General features: G+C 42.1%; 2 protein-coding genes and 1 long non-coding RNA gene across 13 annotated transcripts in view; 2 read left to right on the forward strand and 1 right to left on the reverse strand.

Annotated features, from left to right (window-relative positions):
* Nucleotides 1-2,376, forward strand: part of acoxl (acyl-CoA oxidase-like) — a 417,467-nt gene extending 415,091 nt beyond the window's left edge. For all 3 annotated transcript variants that reach the window (XM_060848850.1, XM_060848867.1, XM_060848859.1), the window contains one exon: nt 1,975-2,376. In XM_060848850.1, coding sequence (XP_060704833.1) covers nt 1,975-2,151 — 177 coding nt within the window. In that variant the 3' untranslated portion in view covers nt 2,152-2,376. The remainder of the gene's footprint in view (nt 1-1,974) is intronic.
* LOC132830941 (uncharacterized) overlaps nt 1-20,269 on the reverse strand; it is a 558,005-nt gene that overhangs the window by 81,974 nt on the left and 455,762 nt on the right. For 3 of the 7 annotated variants that reach the window (XR_009646454.1, XR_009646451.1, XR_009646450.1), the window contains 2 exons: nt 19,882-20,041; nt 16,048-16,182 (listed from right to left, as the gene is read on the reverse strand). The exons of the other annotated variants lie outside the window; for them this stretch is intronic. This is a non-coding gene — a long non-coding RNA (uncharacterized LOC132830941). Of the gene's footprint in view, nt 1-16,047; nt 16,183-19,881; nt 20,042-20,269 lie in introns of those variants that run through there. 7 annotated transcript variants of the gene reach the window in all.
* The window catches only part of LOC132830925 (bcl-2-like protein 11), a 48,873-nt gene continuing 33,314 nt past the window's right edge, over nt 4,711-20,269 (forward strand). Inside the window, exons 1-4 of one of the 3 annotated variants that reach the window (XM_060848896.1) lie at nt 4,711-4,877; nt 12,511-12,613; nt 12,791-12,913; nt 19,353-19,489. In XM_060848896.1, the coding sequence (XP_060704879.1) occupies nt 12,604-12,613; nt 12,791-12,913; nt 19,353-19,489 (270 nt within the window). In that variant the 5' untranslated portion in view covers nt 4,711-4,877; nt 12,511-12,603. The other 2 variants (XM_060848879.1, XM_060848888.1) reach the window with 2 other exon arrangements.

The raw sequence follows: 20,269 nt of genomic DNA on the forward strand, positions 1-20,269 counted from the left end.
GAATTCCAGTTACTGTTCTTAACCCATTCAGACAGAGAAATTTTAATGACTGTAGCTTCCCCACCGCCCTCCAAAAAAACATGCGGCTTCATCCAAACAGAATTTAGCAGTATTTCTGAAATAGTTCCCTACCCTACAATATTTAGAACTTTAATCTGCAACTAAAGTTGTGGCCTCTATTTTTCTCTCACAAGGTCTGGTCCAAGCGTCCTTTTTCTCTGAGTGTTGCCCACTTAAAAGTGATGGATTCTGTTTTTTTGTCATGACTTTGATTTTTGTTCTTTTAAAGCTGTTGTTTTCTCAATTCCTAACAGAGAACCTTTATTTACAAAACAGTGTATTGGGCTCAGTGTTTGCACATATCAGCCACCTGTACCAGTTTGTCCCATGGTTCAAATTTTAGAACTTTTGTGTTTGATTTTTAAATTTTAGTGCTAATGCAAATTTGGGGGAAATCATCATTATCAATAATATAACAGGAAGTGTTTTCACTGTTATGTATTTAAATGATGAAACATTGTTCAGTTAGATTTAGTTTTAAATATAGAAATAGCTTAGATTTGTTTTCTTTAGTATAGAAAGTATATTTAAAATGTTTCATTTTATATCAGATTTTGGCACAAAGTGCTCCACCTAATGAACTGGCTTTTTTTTTAAAAAAAAGGAATGTGCTCATTAAATTTGTAAGCATTTAATGGTTTTATACAGACACAGACAGTCGCAGGTGTAAGGTTTGATTTCTATGTATTTTCACTGTAAAACTACACAATCTTAGAATAATAAAAAGATGAAATCTTAGCCAGAAATCTAAGCACTCTGCGCAGTATATTAGGACATTTTAATAAGTTTCCCTTTCGGAGGTTTTTAATTTATCCGTGGGCAATTTGATTTATTTTGTCTCTGAAATGCATCTGAGCAGTTGTGTGTCACTTTCTTAACCAGACCCGACGCCGACTGTGTGTCGAGGTTTAGAGGGCGGTATCCGAGTGTAGCTCGATTTTAATAGCTTGTCTAGCCGATGTTTGGAAGGTATTTTGTTGCATTACTGTGACTGTGGCTTCATGACACCCGAGAGCGGTTCAGAATCATGTGTAATATCAACGGCCCAGGATTTACAATCTCGCCGCTCGGACATTGTACCGTACCTGGTCCCAGCGCTTTGTATTTGTCCTAAACCCCAGGTGAATCGGGCTGGTTTCTGCTCGTTCGATCAGAAACAAATCAAACCTCGCTCTTCGGAGTGAAAGAAAAGCGAGAACGATAGTTACAGCGATAACATTGATGTCAATTCGGAGAGTATTTTAAACAGCTGATTACCCAGGATCCGAATCATTTCGAAAGGACCTACCCACACGATCATTCTCAGACTAAACAGCGCTTGTATAAAACACACTCAACATATAAAGCAGTGGAGGCAGCCGGTCTCACTGGTAACTTTGATCATATATATTTATGTTAACACCTTCATTAAGTTGTGTTTCAGAACTGCACCCTCACGGGGACGATCATAAACTCATAATCCGTGCTCTCTTGTTTAAGGGGAGGGTGGGGAATCGCCGCTGAGATCACGGGTAAGTTTTTTTGTTTTCCCCCGGCGCTGATGTGTGACCCTCAGCTCTGGGGGGTGGGTGATGGCACTCGGGGGTGGGTTCGAGGCCGGGGGAAATGAGACAGACGCGAGAAATGAGCCCGCTAAAGAAATACCACTGCACAAAAACCGAAACGAAAATTCCACATTACCATGAGCTCCTTTCGGGATACCAGATGGTTTATGTTCTCAGTCTCTAACGAACATCCACCTGCATCATTCTCAGGGTCGGGTTATTTGGTGTTTTTGAAAGTCGTTTCGAAGAGAGTTTATTCGGGGGGGGGTGTCTCTTGTTTCTCCTTTCCTGATTAATCTTCCCCGCTCCCCCCCCCTTTGTCTTTCTCTTGTGACCCCCCTGTTTTGTTCTCCCACCCACCCACCCCCAGCTAACTGAACTGTGTCGCTCGGTGAAGGAAGATGCTCTGACCGTGCTCTCAGCGTTCAACATCCCCAGCGCCACCGTCCACGCTCCGATCGCCGGCATCGCCAACCCTCGGGCCACTTGGGCATTTTACACTCAACCTCAGGCCAAAGCAGCGCTCTCCGCCCGGGCCAAACTGTAAAGGACCGCACTGTGCCAAGCCCACCTTTTTCTACCACAGAGGAAACCTCACCCACCTCACCATCAGTGTTCATTTTTTAAAAAAAACTGTAATATGTTCATGTTATTAAAGATCAAGATGCCATGAAATCGGTTGATTCCACCCCCGCAACCCCTTATTTCCAGAAACCATTCTTATTGGAATTGTATTTTTGTGATATAATGGGAAACAAAAATAAATGCTAAAATAAACACGTTTTCATTCCAAAGTGTTTTTTTATTATTATCTGGAGGAGAGTGGAATAGACAAAGTTAGAAATCACACAACTTTGAGAAAACCTGTTGAATTCTAACTTGGTGTTGTGTGTGATTTCTAACTCTTGTGTTTTGTTGTTCTCTAGCCCCTGGCACGGAGCCTCTGTTATCGTGCGGGTTTTGACTTTGCTGGTTCGTGTGGGTGGACATTTGTTACTTTCACACTTGATTACTATCTCTTTCAGACCGAAATTGTCCTTCTTCACCATCAGTCCCTGAGCACGGCTCGCGCGGATCCGAGGTACAATTGAAGGGAAAGTCTGTGTGTGTGTCTGTGTGTGTTTGGATAATCGGAGCCCTGCAAATTGATTTATTTAAAATAATCTTTAATTTGAAAATGAAACTTGCGGTTTTTATTCATTTATCGTTCAGGGGTGTATGTAATCTAAAGACATGCGGGTACACACTTTCCAACTCTGTTCTTGATGGTTGTCGAATCAGACCCATACTGCTAACTCTTGACTCACGGTTTTGCCGAGATTCTCTGCAAGTAAAGCACTGCTGTTGGTACAATATTGCTCCAAGCGCTTTAAATCCCCAGTTAATGCCGAACGACAGATAAATTGCACGTTTATTTCATCTGCAAAGTCTTCCTTACAATAACCAAAGCAATGTGGTTGTTGAATAATGCTTCCAGCCCGTGAAAGGACAGACTCCAAATGTGCTCTACAATTTTAATAAATCGAACCGAATTCGTCTGCCACCCCATATATTGATATGGACGTACAAATAACCTTCCCGAAAACGTTGCTTTTTGATAAGTTCAGATGTGACAAATCGCGCTTTCATCATTGCTAACTGCACCGCAGTAAACTTGCAATTCATTTAGCAAGTTTTTTTTTCTTGGGGTTTTTGTTTTGCATTGAGGTTTTAGTTTGTTGGATTACTGAGATTTCTGTCCCTGTCAGTGTTTTCACATCGGTGTCTCCAGCCGCCGGCGCGCAAGTAGAAGAAAAATAGCGCATTATTCGCAGAAAAAAACTGAACAGGCGGGTATTCCGGCCGCCACCGACCCCGGTATCACCAGAGAATCGATTCGTTTGTCGCTTGAAATTTTGATCGCGCACACCGACATCCGAGAAACGAAGTGCCGGTGATGACAGTAATCTTGTTTTAATCATTAAATTTGATCCCCCTCCCACACCCCCGGACTCCGCTTGGGGGTACTCATATTCCTAGCCCATCCCTCTCAATTTGTAATGCTGGCAATTAAATGTTGAAAGCAGCTCCCCCCTCGGACAGTTGGGACAATAGCTGTTTAATCAGATACAAACATCTAATGTTTCATTCTCAATTGGCCGGAGTGATGTTGAGCGGTCATATGTATTTGGAAGCGCTCATTTTCCCCGCGCGATGATGTCCCCTTGCAGCCCTTTCCAAAACTGGCTATTTGTTGCCGAGTGCGACTTGTTGCATGTCCAAGTGTCATATTATACCTTCCACCTATTTGGATATAAAATTATTTGCCGTCATGTGTTGACCTCCCTTTCCATACGCCACCCCGCCCCTCCCCAAAAAAATCAAGCCCTTTTTTTCCCTATCTCCTCAAACCCTTCCGCACCAGCATTAGAACGGGCTCCATCGTACCCCCCTATCTTGGTTCTTGACGATTATTTTGTGGGTTCACATCGGGATTATCGTTTCTCAGCGCCAAATCGATACTGAACTGTATTCCCTGCATCATTCTCCTTCCCCAATGACCCCAAGCGAACTCAGCGTTGACATGCTGTCCACTTGTCCAGAAAATCCTTTGCAGAGGGGTTTTAAAGTAATACGTCCCAGAAGGTTGCTTCAAAACTCCCTCAGTTTCGGCTACGGTGGAATCTCTTAAAATAATCCCTCTACGCCACCACCCTGCGCACTGAAACCCGTTGTCTCACTTTTTTTTAATGTTATACAATGTTTAGAACTCATCATCCTTGAAATCAAAACAAAACTTCTCTGTAAAAAAAACATAATTACATATTCATCGATCGTTTCCTGGATTTGCCTGTGTAGGCGGGGCGGGTGTTTATATTTCTCAATTGTTTACCCCAGCCGGCTCTTTCACCTCCCCCCCCCTTCCCCAAAGTCTCCATCTACTTGCCCTGACTTGCCCCCTACAGGGCCAAGCTGGGTTCTATATATATGTATCCACACACGTACTGTATGTGTGTGTGGTGCGTGCGTGTGTTTATGGGTGCCTCATTGGGCGGAGATCTGGGGGAGTGAGGGGTGGGGGGGTCAGAGAGAGAGAGAGAGCGGGAGGGAGGGAGGGAGGAGGAGAGTCGGCTCATTGGAGCATTGCTGAGTACCGGGGCCATCAGTGGAACAGTCGCGCACACACTCTCCGCACCCACTGGAAACTGATCTCAAGAATCTGCGAGGGTTCCGCCACCTTCAAAACAAAGGCGAGCGACTAAAGTCGAGAGCGCGCAGCAGCCGCCCGTCCAGGTGAGCCACTTGCAGTAGACAGCAGCCCGGAGTCCTTTTTATTTTCAAGAGGTCCCCCTCACTATTTACTTCAGATCGGTGGAGGAGAAACAAACGCCTTTTTCTATTGTTCGACTTGCGTGTATGTACTTGTCAATTTTTATTTTTAAAAAAAAACACCACACGGGCGGGCTGGACCGAGTAAGCCGGCAACAGAATGCGTGACAGAGGTCTGAACCCTAGACCCGGTCTGAACCCCCCACCCCCCACCCTCTCTAGTCGTTGTGTGCGGAACTTTTGTTTTCTTTGAGAAGTAGGGTTGCAATATTTTGACTGGCGTGGAGCGCGGCTTTTGGAGGAAGGGGAGGCGGTCTTCTGTCTATTTATTGTCCGGCGGCTGCAAAATTCCCTCCGCGGCAGCAATAACAAAACCACATGTGCCGTGGTTTACGTAGGCGATCGACCGAAAGTTGGGGAGTTTAGGACTGTTATTTGACGTACAGACAAACAGAGCCCTTGTCTGTGTCCATTCGGTCATGTACCATCCTTACAAATCAGGTACAACCGTCGTATAAAGCAACTTCTGGTTCAACGTTGTTTTTGTTGTGCCCTCCCTTGAGCAACCAGGCTCTCAACATTTGCACTTCGGCGTAGACTTTCATAACTTGTTTCTTCCAAAAAAACCCCTATATCTTATGCCTGCAATCGGATGAAGCATTATCACTTCTCAATGGATCGTTTCACGAATCATCCGTTTTAAATTCCGACCAAATAATGAAAAGTCTGGATTTAAATAGGCATATGCACGGGCATCTTTATGATCGGATCAGAAGAAGCGAAAGGGGAACTTTTAAAAATATGCACCTGAACATTTTTAAAAGTTAGGAAAGACTACTTTAGGGACAGTATTTCATTTACGACTCTTGTGGAAGATGAGGGGTTAGTAATGTGTGAATAGGTGGTGGGCCATGACTTTTGGGCGTTGACGCGGCTGTTTGAGAAGTTCTAGTAAGGCTGCAAGCCTCTAGTAGAGTGAAAGTTTCAGTCTCTCTCTCTCTCTGTCTATACAGCCCGTGGCCGTGTTGCTGCTGCGAGCCGCCTCGCGCTCTGCCCATGTGACACGACGCCGCACTGTAAACAAAACAATGCAACAAGGACGCGGACGTCACCGGGCGTATTATCCAATCGTCGCCGGCCTCTGAGACGCGACCGCGGCTGATTGGTTGGCGCTGAGCCTTACCGGCTCGGGCTGCATTCCATAGCCCGTCCTTCAAACCCCTCGCTCGGGTGGGGAGGGGAAAGCTGCTGCAGCGTGCGCTGTCAAACCGTGCGCGTAATACTCCTAAACTATGTGTGTATGCACCTTAATACATGGAAACTTTGCGTCTGCTCACTGTCAGACCGTGTGTCCTTTAACCTGGCGGGTCTGCAGCAACTTGCATTGTCAAATCCTTTGTGTGTGCACTGTTAAACCTCGCGTCTCAGACTGTGTGCGCGCACACTGTGTATTTAAGGGACAACAATGAAGGTTCACAAGGATAATACCGAGATAAATTTGTGTAATCAGGCCTGTTTTCTCTAGAATTTAAATGGTTAAGGAATGGGCTAATTCCATCTTCAAGATATTAACAGGAAAAGACAAAGTAGATAAGGATAAACTATTTCTACTGATTGGGGATTCTAGAACTACTAGGTATAGTCCGAGAACTACTAGGTATAGTCTGAGAATAAGGGCCAGACTATTCAGGAGCGTTGTTACAAGCACTTTCACACACAAAGGATGGTAAATGTTTAGAACTCTTGCACAAATGGCAGTGGATGCTAGATCAATTATTAACTTCAACTGAGATACATTTTTTAAAGTATTACTATTAAGGGGTGAGTCAAAGGCTCAGTTATGGAGTTAGGCCTAGGTTTGAGAAACTGAATGGTCTACTCTTCTGCTCATAATACTCTTAAACTGTGTGAATGTGACTGTGCACCTAATATTCTTAAACCCCCTAACTTGTGGCTGCAGCAGCATGCTCTTTCAAACCGCGCATTTAATACTCAAGCTATCTCTCTGTGCTCCAATGTTCTTTGAAACTGTGTGTGTGCACTATGTATTTAATACTCAAAATACTGTCTGTATTCTAATGCTATTTCAAACTATGCGTATTGTCTTTAATACACAAACTATATATAATCTGCTGTTCTTTTAAACTATGCTGCATATGTCATGCTCTTCTGAACTGTATACTGTACGTTTAACGCAATTAAAATAGTATACATATGCCGAATATTTGGGGCTCATATATAAATGTTTACTGTATGTTTAATTCTGTCTGAAACAATGTACACGTGTGGAGAGTGTTTAGTGTTCTCTCAGGAGGGCATCTGTAAACTGCAGTCAAGACGAAGGGGAGAAGTGTGACATGAACTTAATTGTGGGAGTTGTAGTCTTCCGTACTGATCTGTCGCCCCCTCCTCCCACCCATACCTGACAGCAGCCCATGATTCCATGCAGTACTCTGCTAGGAATGGGCGATCGATGCAGCGTCGTGGCAAACGGTTCAGATTTGTTACCCTTGACAGTCAAAAAAGGAATGTTTAGGAAAGGCGACGTTGTTTTTATTTACAAGCAGCGGCTTGAATCGGAAGCATTAAGATTTTTCGCCGACGGGGGAGAAGAGCTGAGGTGAGGCGTTATCTTGTCAGGGCAAGGTGCAGAAGTTTGGGAGTAGAGATAGAGAGCGGTGCTGTGACGACAAAGTACAGGGGTTTGGGAGCAGGAACAGTGCGATACTGTGAGGACTCGGTGCTGGGGATTGGAGCAGAGACGGAGCGGTGCTGCCCAGTGACTGTGAGGACATGGAGATGCTGGGGAATGGTGCGCACACAGAGCTGTGCTGTGAGGACTCGGTGCTGGGGATTGGAGCAGAGACAGAGCGGGGAAGTGAGGACTTGGTGCTGGTGATTGGAACAGGAACAGAGCGGTGCAGTGAGGACTCAGTGCTGGGGATTGGAGCACACACACAGCGGGGCAGTGAGGACTCGGTGCTGGGGATTGGAGCAGAGACAGATCGGGGCAGTGAGGACTCGGTGCTGGGGATTGGAGCAGAGACAGAGCGGGGCAGTGAGGACTCGGTGCTGGGGATTGGAGCAGAGACAGAGCGGGGCAGTGAGGACTCGGTGCTGGGGATTGGAGCAGAGACAGAGGGGGCAGTGAGGACTCGGTGCTGGGGATTGGAGCAGAGACAGAGCGGGGCAGTGAGGACTCGGTGCTGGGGATTGGAGCAGAGACAGAGCGGGGCAGTGAGGACTCAGTGCTGGGGATTGGAGCAGAGACAGAGCGGGGCAGTGAGGACTCGGTGCTGGGGATAGGAACAGAGACAGAGCGGTGCTACCCAGTGACTGTGAGGACTCGGGCTGGTGATTGCAGCACACACAGAGTGGTGCTGCCCAGTGACTGTGAGGACATGGTGCTGGGGACTGGAGCAGAGACAGAGCGGGACAGCGAGGACTCGGTGCTGGGGGCTGGAGCAGAGACACAGCGGGGCAGTGAGGACTCAGTGCTGGTGATTGCAGCAGATACAGAGCGGTGCTGGTGATTGGAGCGCAGACAGAGCGGTGCTGCCCAGTGACTGTGAGGACTCGGTGCTGGGGACTGGAGCAGGAACAGAGCGATGCTGTGAGGACTCGGTGCTGGTGATTGGAGCGCAGACAGAGCGGTGCTGCCCAGTGACTGTGAGGACTCGGTGCTGGGGAATGGTGCAGAGCGGTGCTGTGAGGACTCAGTGCTGGTGATTGCAGCAGAGACAGAGCGGTGCTGGTGATTGGAGCGCAGACAGAGCGGTGCTGCCCAGTGACTGTAGGGGCCGCATTGTTGACACTGGGGAAGTTGTGACGCAGACGGAGCCGCTGCCAGTTGTGAAAAGGCTGCGCTCAGCACTTTCCACAGAACAATGGAACTGTAGTAGGAAACACGCCAGATGAACGTCTCGTGTTCCTCACATCTCTTACTACCAGATTTCATCAGCACAAAAACATATTTCTCTCGGGAGCAGAGACTCCAGTTTATGATTTAATCATGGATTTGAAGAAGTAAAGCTCCTTCTGCAGTTTACACGGGAGCCAGAGACGTGTTCTGCAGTTTTGATCGAAGTCTAAACTGAATTAACTAATTAGGTGATATATTATTAAATTTGGAAAATAACGGAAGTTGGCCAATACCTACAGTGCTCAGACAACAGCTGCACTATCCCAAATATCTCGGAGGATATTACATTTGCTTGCTTCAGACTTAACATTTTTCACATCATTATTTGTTTGCCAAGACGGTTCACTTAAGATTCAGATTTTACAAGTGAGGCATGAGGACCAAGGAACTGGACAAATCTTTGAAGAATGATTTGTATCAAACATGTCTCTCACATGAAGAAATATGTGTACCTGAAACATGGACCATCATATTCAAACTTATCATTTTTAATATTGGTTAGTTAATTATCCAATTTCTTGAAGAACATCCAAAAGCAATTGATAACTTTCTTTGCTACTGGTTGCAAAAAAAGACATGTAAAACACTGGATGAACAGCAGGTAGAAAGCTGTGATGCGTGGGAGAGCCAAGAGATTTTTAGGATGAAATCCCCCCTTTGTTTCTTCTGCCAACTCGGTTTGGCCATGAATGTGGTCAATAAACAGTAACATGTCATTTGACTAAAGGGCATCTCAAATCCATTTCACCCAGAGCACTCTCTTTACCCAGCACCCAAGGCAGTGAGACATTGTAGGTATTTTCATTACTTTCCAACCGATTAAACTCAGGCCCCTTCTTGGTTTGCATCAATGAGTCACACTGAGTAAAAACAAATAGACCTTGGAGTGCAGATTCACAGTTCTTTCAAAGTGGGAGTCGCAGGCAGGTAAATAGGCATTTGGAATGCTAGCCTTTATTGGTTAGTGCATTGAGTATAGGAGTTGGAGGTCATATTGTGGACAGGATGTTAGTTTGACCACTTTGGAGTAGAACATGCAATTCTGGTCTTCCTATAGCAAAGATGTTGTAAGTCTTGAAAGGGTTGATAAAAGATTTACAATGATGTTGCCAGGATTGGAGGGTTTTCCTGGTAGGGAGAGGCTAAATAGGCTGAGGCTGTTTGCCCTGAAGCGTCAGAGGCTGAGGGGTGATGTTATAGAGGTCTATAAAATCATGAGGGGCATGGATAGGGTAAACAGGAGAGATCTTTTCCACAGGGTGGGGGGAGTCCAAAACTAGAGGGCATAAGTATAAGGTGAGAGGGGAAAGATATAAAAGGGATCTAAGGGACAACTTCTTCACACACAGGGTGGTGCATGTATGGAATGAGCTGCCAGAGGAAGTGGTGGAGGTTGGGACAATTACAATATTTAAAAGACACCTGGTTGAATATATAAATAGGAAGGATTAAGAGGGATGTGGGCCAAATGCTGGCAAATGGGACTAGAATTATATAGGATATCTGGTCAGCTTGGACGAGTTGGACCGAAGGATTGGTTTCTGTGCTGTTTATCTCTATGACTATTTACGTTTGGAGTCACCTGGGGTGAGTTACTTAATGAATATTTATCAGAGCTCATTCTGAATATGCTTTTCTGTCTTGGTGATAAAATCCAAACTTTTCATTCTAGATCACATCTACCTTGAAGTGCTTGTTGACATTGTAAAGTTTTCAAATATTTGTCTATCCATTAAAGTAATCAACATTGAACCATAAACATGTTTAACAATAACAAAATAACCATCAAACTTGTTAAGAATAAATATAATAGACAGTTTAAAATGATGAAGGTTGAGAATAAATGAAGGTTACAATGGGTTGTAAAGGTCCAAGTATCAATAACCAGATTTGAAAAACACTGATTGATAGTATGATGGATACAGACTAATTAGTAGGGAGTTGGATAAATACATGAACGAGGAAATATTGCACTGATAAGTGGAAACAGTAGGACCAATGAATGGTCTTTTGGAAGAGCTGGCACTAAAATAGTGCAGGAGAAATTGAGGGCTGCAGATGCTGGAGATCTGAGCTGAAAATGGAAAAGCGCAGCAGGTCAGGCAGCATCCAAGGAGCAGGAGAATCGACATTTCGGGCATGAGCCCTTCTTCAGGAATTAGGAAAGTGTGCCAAGCAGGCTAAGATAAAAGGTAGGGAGGAGGGACTTGGGGGAGAGGCGTTGGAAATCTGATAGGTGGAAGGAGGTTAAGGTGAGGGTGATAGGCCGGAGTAGGGGGTGTGGGCGGAGAGGTCAGGAAGAAGATTGCAGGTTAGGAAGGTGGTGCTGAGTTTGAGTGTTGGGACTGAGACAAGGTGGGGGGGGGGGGGGGGGGGGAAATGAGGAAATTGGAGAAATCTGAGTTCATCCCTTGTGGTTGGAGGGTTCCTAGGCGGAAGATGAGGCACTTTTCCTCCAGCCGTCGTGTTGCTATGGTCTGGCGATGGAGGAGTCCAAGGACCTGCATGTTCCTCGTGGAGTGGGAGGGGGAGTTGAAGTGTTGAGCCACGGCGTGGTTGGTTTGTGTTCTCTGAAACATTCCACAAGTAGGCAGCCTGTCTCCCCAATATAGAGGAGGCCACGTCGGGTGCAGCGGATGCAGTAAATGATGTGTGGAGGTGCAGGTGAATTTGTGGCAGATATGGAAGGATCCCCTGGGGCCTTGGAGGGAAGTAAGGGGGGAGGTGTGGGCGCAAGTTTTGCATTTCTTGCGGTTGCAGGGGAAGGTGCTGGGAGTGGAGGTTGGGTTGGTGGGGTGTGTGGACCTAACGGAGTCACGGAGAGAATGGTCTTTTCGGAACGCTGATGGGGAGGGGAGGGAAATATATCCCTGGTGGTGGGGTCCGTTTGGAGGTGGCAGAAAGGACGACGGATGATACGATGCACCATATCTATCTTTTAAATCAGCATGCAACCATTAAAGTGTTAAGCAGGTGTAACAGGCACATTTTATTTTCAGAACAAACCAGACTGGGTAGTCTGATTCAATTCATGCAACTTTCATTTGGAAGCTTCTGACAGCAATGATATGGAAAAGGAAAAGCAATTTAATGGCAGTACCTTAAAAGCTAGTTTAAATTTGACAATCCTGACCTAAGGGATTCACTGGAAGCAGTTAACTTGACCAGTGTGTACAGGATCAACTATAGCTATAGTGCTGGAGCAATTTGGATTACCTTCTCTTTGGCACTTGACGATCCTGGTGCACAGCTTGCTATTTTAATCCCCACACAAAAATGGAGAATAGGAAATGTAATTTTTTAAACTGAGAAAGTATCTATTGACAGTCAATTGAAAATGTTGGATTTATTTGCCCTACAGAATCTTATCTTTAACCAAAGTGGCTACCTTCATGAGTAACTGTATAACCTAGGCAACAAAAGCCATTCAGCATTTGCACATACATAATGTATAATGCTTTTAAAACAAAACTTTGAAAATGGCAGCAAAATTAACAGGGCTGAAAAGTTAGGATACTTGAATTATGACTTGCTATTGTTCAATATTTTGTTTCTATGTATTTATGACTAGGCAGTAAAAAGGAATGCAACATATAAAAAAAATCATTGGTTGACAAATCTAAAAACTTTAATAATACTTTTTAATGACTTGAGAACTTTTTTCTTTTCTTGTAGGAAAAAATGCAACTACTTTGTGTTCCATAGGATTGAAAGCAGATCTGACTGGGAACCAAACATCATCCATATTCCAGACTTAGCATCACAAGCATGTCAAGAGGTGAGCTTTATGAGCAATCTTCTCCTAGCTCAAGGTGTGAAAGCACCCAGTTGTCTCCAAACTTCGTTACGACATGTCCACTGTTTAATCGTAATTTTTTGCGTGGATCACACTCCTCTGTTACCCCATGTTCGAGATCCAGCAGGTTGTCCAGTGGATACTATTCTCTTGACACAGACAGTGGACAGATGACTAAACCCACAAGCTGCGACAAGTCTACACAGACTCCAAGCCCAACCTGCCAAGCCATCTACCATACACAGCACGCCTTGGCACAAGCACAGCTTTTACAGAATCGTGGTAAGAGCCTACTTCTTTCGTGTCACACAGAAAGGCAGCTAGAAATTCTGCTACAAAAGAAAGGAATTGCTACAGCAACCCTGCAGGTTGAGCAGCACCCGTGGAGAGAAAGCAGATTCAATGTTTCGCGTCCGCTGACCCTTCTTCCAAACTGATGTCACTGGACCCAAAACATTGATTCTCTTTCTGCAGATGCTGCCAGACCTGCTGAGTTTCCCTAGCAATTTCTGTTTTGTTTTAAACTTCCAGCATCTGCAATTCTTGTTTCTTTTTTAAATAAACATTTTGCTGGTTGAATTCAAAAAGTTAAATCATGTTGCTTTTGTTTTTGTCACTTAGATTTATACTGATTCCATGGAGATGAAAATAATTCACAGCAACAAGTCTCTAAATTAGATGACTCTTATTTAATTAGAGCTGTCTGCATGGTGTGCACTTAAAAGTTATTGATTAAAGTTATTGATTATTTGGAAGTTATAATGCCTTTTCTGTGTATCTAAAATAAGTTACAATGCTCACTCAACAGTGTTTCTCTTTGAAAAAATGTCTAGAAGCTTTGCAACTATTTATGAAAGTTTACATTTAGCATTTCAAGTAACAAATGCAAATGGCAAAAGTTTCATGTTTCCACTGATGCTGAAAGAATTGTGGAAATGAGCTTAATAAATCAGATGAATGATACAGAGGACACATTCTTTTCAAGACAAAATCAGCTGGAATCTTGGTCACCATTTTTTTTTGTGAGAACAGTAAAATAAAAGGTTCATCCAAAAAAAAAGTCCCATATTCTGGATCAGTGATAGAATTCTGGTCAAAAGTTGACTTTGCTTTGTGTTTAAATCCAATAATGTACAACACTTAGTTCCACTTGTTGCAAAGATGATCTCTAATGCAAATCTCCCAAGCTTGGCACGTGTTTGAATTTGTAATCAAAACAACATCCTTGAAATGATCCAGGTGGAGAAGGCATGAGAAAAAAAACACAAAAACAGAACAGATTGTGAACTTGAGTCCTTTGAATGATCGCAGTACTTGCTGACAGTAAGGTATTTTTTCATCAGCGAAGGGACTCAGGAAAAGGTTGTGATGGAGTCAAAATATGGGTGTGACTGTGCAAGGTAGACAAGGCCACCATCTCGTCCATCTGCCGTGTCTCAACATTAGGCTGCTTTTGTTGGCCGTTTGTGTTGTGTTGTAGATGGTTAGATTTGATTTGTTAATTCACATTCATAACTTTTCAACTACAGCTATGCATAGAATGAAGAATGCAATTATTTTCTTTAGACTATTTAGTTTATTGCAACTGTATATAAAAACAGTTGGTGGAAGGAAAACAAGGATTTAATACATTTGGTGGTAGTGAAAAGAAAGATTGACTGATTGTCTGCTTCTCGTAATACAACACAATCCAGAATGATGGCGTTCAAGAGAGTGCTGCCTATATTTTAATAAATGAGCTTCTTCTCAGGTCCTGTCCTGGTTGTTTTTAAATCATTCTCCCATGGCATTCCAGTGTATCTTGAAATCAGCAAAAGTTGTTTTTGGCCTGACAGATATGGTTAGTTAAAGTACTCTGACACCCACAACATCTCCAAATTAAGATCATGGGGCCTGAAGGAGAAATTTGGATAAATCCTTGGGCCATTCTATTCCGTTGTATTGTTAGAATCATATCCAATCTTGCCAGTAAAGAATCTTATCATAAGCAGAGCATGGAAATATACAAATTTATTTTGCAGCAGATCAAATGATCAATATTAAGTACTGGAAAACCTTGCTTTGAGTTACAAACTAGAAGATTGTCGAACTCAGTATTGCATCAGGTTCATTCTTCACTCTATTTTTAAAGGAAGCACAACACTGAAATGTTGCATTTCTTGCTCAGTGCAAGCATTTATTTTCATATTTCATATGATTATTTAAAAGCCTTTGCAGTTGTGTTGGATTTTTCTTTGCTCAGATGGAGAGGAACCCAGGAATAGTCTCCAGCTCTAACTATTTTAGTAGATCTTGAAGTTTGCCATTTGATAATTGGGGTAAGAGTCAATGCTATCTGAGTGCTCTTATAGTCTGCAAGTGTACAACATTTATGGTATGAGTGCATTTGCTTTGCAACTATTGAAGTTGCATGGTTTGGATTATTACCTGTCATTAGTCACTTTTGACTTAATAATCATTTGAGTAAAACAAAACAAATTTTTTGAATGAAACTAAATAGAAAGGATGCATTCTTTCTCAATTACTGTTCAGGACCCCTAAATTTTTCAGACCTTGTGGTTCATATAGTTTGCCTGCTAAAATTTACCAATAACATATTGTGAAGGGATCATTATCACCCATTTAAACTTCACCTTCAGTGATAGCACTTTTTTGAACCTTGGGAATTCTGTTACAGAGATCACGTTTTACGCAAGTTTTGGCCTGAAAAGAATATATTTTAAAATCAATAATTCTAGTTACAATGACAACTAATAATAATGACAGATAATCAGTGTTAATTCAAAATGTACTTGCGATTAAACCTACATTGAAAAGCAATGTTCCAATCTGGCATGGAAAGCTGCAAATAATGCCATTCAACCAGGTTTTTTTATTAGAAGGTTTTAGTACATATACTAATCCCTTTTTTAAACTTCAAACCTGGGATGAAGGCAGCTCTGGCTAGGCCAGCATTTATTGTCCATCCTGAATTGCCCAGAGGCCTGTTATGAGTCATTCACATTGCTGGGGGTCTAAGTTCACATGTAGGCCAACCAGGTAAGGATGGCAGATTCCTTCCCTAAAGGACATTAGTGAACCAGATAGGTTTTCCCAACAATATTAATTAGACTCTTAATTCTAGATTATTTTTATTGAAATCAAATTCCTCCAGCTTCTGTGACGATTTTCAAAGCCAGGTGCCCAGAATATTAACTGAGTCTTTGGATTAACAGTTGAGCAGTAATACCACCAGGCCGTCATTTTCCTGTTAAACGATCATTAAGCAAAGGGACCTTTTAAAACCATCACTTAGACGAGAGAAGCAAAACATTCAGTTATCTTTTTAAAAAGCTGCTTTATTCTGTAACACTGTCAAATAGATTGAAGAAAACCAATTACTGTGGCTTAAAGCACAGAAATGATGGCTTACTTGATGATTCATTTTGCAGGCGATCCCTCCCTCCATTTGACAGTTGTGCATTTAAAAATGATGCAATTAAAAAAAATCATTTTATGAGCGTATTATACCTCATCCTCTCTCCTCACATCTGGAGCTGATGAATGTAAGTCTGTGCAAAACAGCATAACACCACACATTAAATGATGCATGTACTTTTTTTCTCACTCATTCAGTTAGTTATTTTCAGGCAAGAAAAAAAAGTTTATCTACTTTACTTCTTGGCCTTTCTGAAAGCCCCACTTTAATTTCACTATTAACCACTTAACCACAGTATTAATTTTCTGCATTACTTTATGTTACAAAGTCAGCATGGATGGGAAAACTGTTAACATCTGAAGTACATGGACCAAGTGATAAATTTTAACTCTTGTTTTGCTGATTGCGCACTCAGGTTCAGCCAAAGTCTGTGTTACCCAAATTAATTCTGCTCTAATTTGATTGCCTTAGGGTTAACAGTAACCAGTTTTTTTGTTGCTCAGGCGAAGTTGAACCTGCGTGCAGCACTCTCGTTTAAGGCAGTTTTCTTGCACAGGTCTACCCGAAATTACAGTACTCAAAAAGCTTCTTTCGTATGAAAATGAAATTTTAAACCAAGAGCAGACTTCTGGTAGATTGACTAAAAAGATAATTTTCCTTTGCTTGCTGTGGCTGTACTTCCACACTTCTGTACTGATTCAACATCCTCATGAGCAAACATTTTCAGTCACAGACGATCACCACAGAGAAATTGGAGTGCACAATGCAAAAATGAGAGCAATCTTATTTAATAGTATTGTCTGCAAAAATCACAAACTGCCAGAATTGTTAACCATTTATGTTTTTTACTTTCTCATCACTTCTATCCAGTTTAAAGTTTCAGCTTCTAATTTTATATGCTGCAGTCTGCGGCTGACTCTTCCATGCAGCGGAGCTAAAACACCATGGTTGATACTTAGTTCAGTAATATAGAGAGTAGATTTTCTTGAATGAAATCTTTATCTGTTACAAAGGATCTTGTAACTGTGCAGTAGAAAGCTTCTGCACGTTCTGAAAGCTACAAAGCAGTCCAGTAACCAACACATTAACCTACTGTACCTGTGGAAGGATTTTGCATTTTTTTAAACTAGTGTGTACCTAATTAAAGTGTGCATTTATTTGTTCAAGTTTAACTTTCTTTTTAGTAATAATAAACTAATGTTAAGGACTAAAAGCCTTCCAACCACTATTATACCAGAGTAATTAATATCAGACAGTGCTAATCTCTACATGATGCCTTTTTTACTAAATAATCAGAATTGCTGCTTATTTCCTTTTGCTACTCAACAGTGTTCTGTTTGCAATGAGACTGACTGCATGTTGGAATAATAGCAAAACGAGGTACATACTGTGTTGTTATTTTGGGAATTTGTTAATAATTGTTAACTGTCATGTTTGCAACACTTATATATTTCAGTTGTTAGTACTACAGTGCTACCTTATTAGTAAAGTGGAGCATATTTTGAATCCTTTAAAAACTTGTATTTATGTTACTTTCTTAATGAAACCTTTCAAAGCAATTCACTGGAACATAATCAAACAAAAGTTCACACAGAGCCAAAGAAAGAAATCAGGACATGTGTCCTTGGTCAAAGTGACAGCTTTTTAAAGACAACTTCACAGGCAATAGAGACAGAAAGGCAAAGGAAGAATTTGCGGGGCTTCAGGACTAGACAGCTAAAGTCAAAGCCATCACTGGTGGAGTGAGAGAAGTAGAGAATACTCAAAAGGCCAGCACTGCAGGGCGGTCATTCGGCTGGAGGAGATTATGGAGATGGGGAGTTGATGAGGCCATGGAGGGAGTTGAATAGAAAGGGGGAATTTCAAGCTCAAAGTATTGGCAAACTGGAATGCAACATAGAACCAGCATGGAGGGGACTTGATACAGGATGGGATTTGGGCAATAAGAGTTTTTCACATGTCGGACAGGCTGATCAACCTAACTTGACAATATATTATAGCCTTAAGTCAGTTTACTGCCAGACAGATTACAATGGTTATGGTCTACCCAGCAAATATACAGGAATCTGCAGTGAAACACTTTGCACCTTCCACTGAGTACCAAATTGGATAAGTTGAGGGCTTGACTTCAATACATCAGGAATTATTGATCTGGGCCAGTGTGCTGGGAACTGGAAAAATGGTGGGTTTAGAGGGCAGAACTTTAAGGTGCGAGGAGAAAGGTTTAAAAGGAACCTTAAAGGCAATGTTTTCATACAGAGGGTAGTTTGTATGTGGAATGAACTGCCAGAAGAAGTGGTAGCTACAGATACGGTTGCAACATTTAAAAGACATTTAGATAGGTACATGAATAGGAAACGTTTTGAAGGATATGGGCAAACCAGAGGCAAATGTTCTAGTTTAATTTCAGAAACTGGTCAGTATGGATGAGTTGGACTGAAGGGTTTGTTTCAGTGCTGTTTGAATCTAACACTTTATAATAAATTTATTATGCCAAATAAGAGCAGAGGGAGTGTGTATCATAATTGATGAGTGCAAGGTGGTTCATTCTCAGTTATTGAAATCCTATTCCCAAATATAAGTAGAAACATCGAAGCAAATAAAAAGCACATTTCTTGGATTATAAGTCGTTGTATAATTCACATAATTTATGGTGCCTGATATATATATTCTCTTCTATTTGGATGGCATAAAAGCATTTCAGAAATTGCAACGTTTTACGAAATAATTTTGTAGTTCCGTGGCATGGGACTGTTAACAATAAGGTCAGATTTTGTTGCTCATTTCCAATTGCCCTTGAACTAAGTGGCTTCCTTTGCCATTTCAGGGGTTAAGAGTCAATCATGTTGCTGTGGGTCAACAGTCACATGTAAGTCACTGAGATTTTCTTCCCTAATCCAGATGGGTTTTTACAACAGCAAGTTTCATGGTCATCATTACTAAGACTAGTTTTCAATTCCAGAATTGAAATTTAAGAATTAATTGAATTCAGGTTGCACCAGGTGTCCTGGGACATTAGTCTGGGTCACTATTCCAGTGACAGGACCTCACCAGAACTACAGGACCTCAAACAAAAAGTAAAAATCTTGCTTTTTGTTGAACACTTACATATAAAAATGTTCTGATATTAGAAAAGCCTCTGGCAATATTGTTTGTGAACAAGGTTTTAGCTCAAGTAGTTTGATGTGTTTTGCATTTAGCTATAGGTTCATACATGAAAGGGAATTCAGTGCACATTTAGCTGCTAGACCATTATTTTCCCATATCCGTGAGCCCTGAACTTTTAAATTATTAATTTTGCAGGCACAGAAGGGATACACCAATCTGGAATACAGGAAGACTCTTCATCAGTGCCTATGGATGTTCAACCCGAGGTATGGATCGGACGAGAACTGCGAAGGATTGGCGATGAATTCAATTCTCAGTATCAAACACGAAGGGTAATTAGTAAATCTTTAGATTCTTTTTGAAAATGTGTATTTGTGTCCTGTTAATAGTCATCGTCTGCAGTATACTGACCATGTGTGATCTTTAAGGTAAAATAACAATCTGAATAGAAACTGAGGGTGATGGAGATACCAATTTCAAAACTGCTATATGGGCCTGATCTTCAGACATGATGTTTTCTGCCCTCGATCCTACCCAATCCTAGTTACTGTTCTGAGCAGAACTGTCCTCTCCTGAATCATTTTGGGAATACTGTTGCATAGTTAACAGTGGCAGCATTCTTGTATCACTCTCATGGAGTTATTCTTCATTCATAAACCGCTGTGGCAACTGGCTGTTGAACCACGAAAAACATCATAACCCATTCTAATCCTTGTTCTCTTACCTGACATTCCACACAAATGTACCTTCACCCAAAAGTGCTGGATAGTCAACAGTAATGGGAAGCGTGCCCACTTCTGTTCCTCCTTTCCCAGAGGCATTTCCAAGGAAACTTAGAAAAGGGATACTGTGGGGCTGAGAGGCTTTGTTCTTTGGAGAAAGTCCTTTTGAAATTTCAGAGAATATAGCAAAAAAGCAAGAGTCAAGTCAAGAAAGGCTATTTTAAAACTAAGAATAAACTTTCCTCTGGAATACCAATAACACAACCAGAGTATTCTGAGTGGAGGCTATTACAATTACAACAGTTCACCACCAGAAATGTAACCAAATCTGCTATTCCTGGCAATGTCTAATGTCGGCCTGTGATGTAATTACCTTATCAAAAGCATCTG

Source organism: Hemiscyllium ocellatum, chromosome 3, assembly GCF_020745735.1.
Source record: "Hemiscyllium ocellatum isolate sHemOce1 chromosome 3, sHemOce1.pat.X.cur, whole genome shotgun sequence".
Classification (NCBI taxonomy): Eukaryota; Metazoa; Chordata; class Chondrichthyes; order Orectolobiformes; family Hemiscylliidae; genus Hemiscyllium; species Hemiscyllium ocellatum.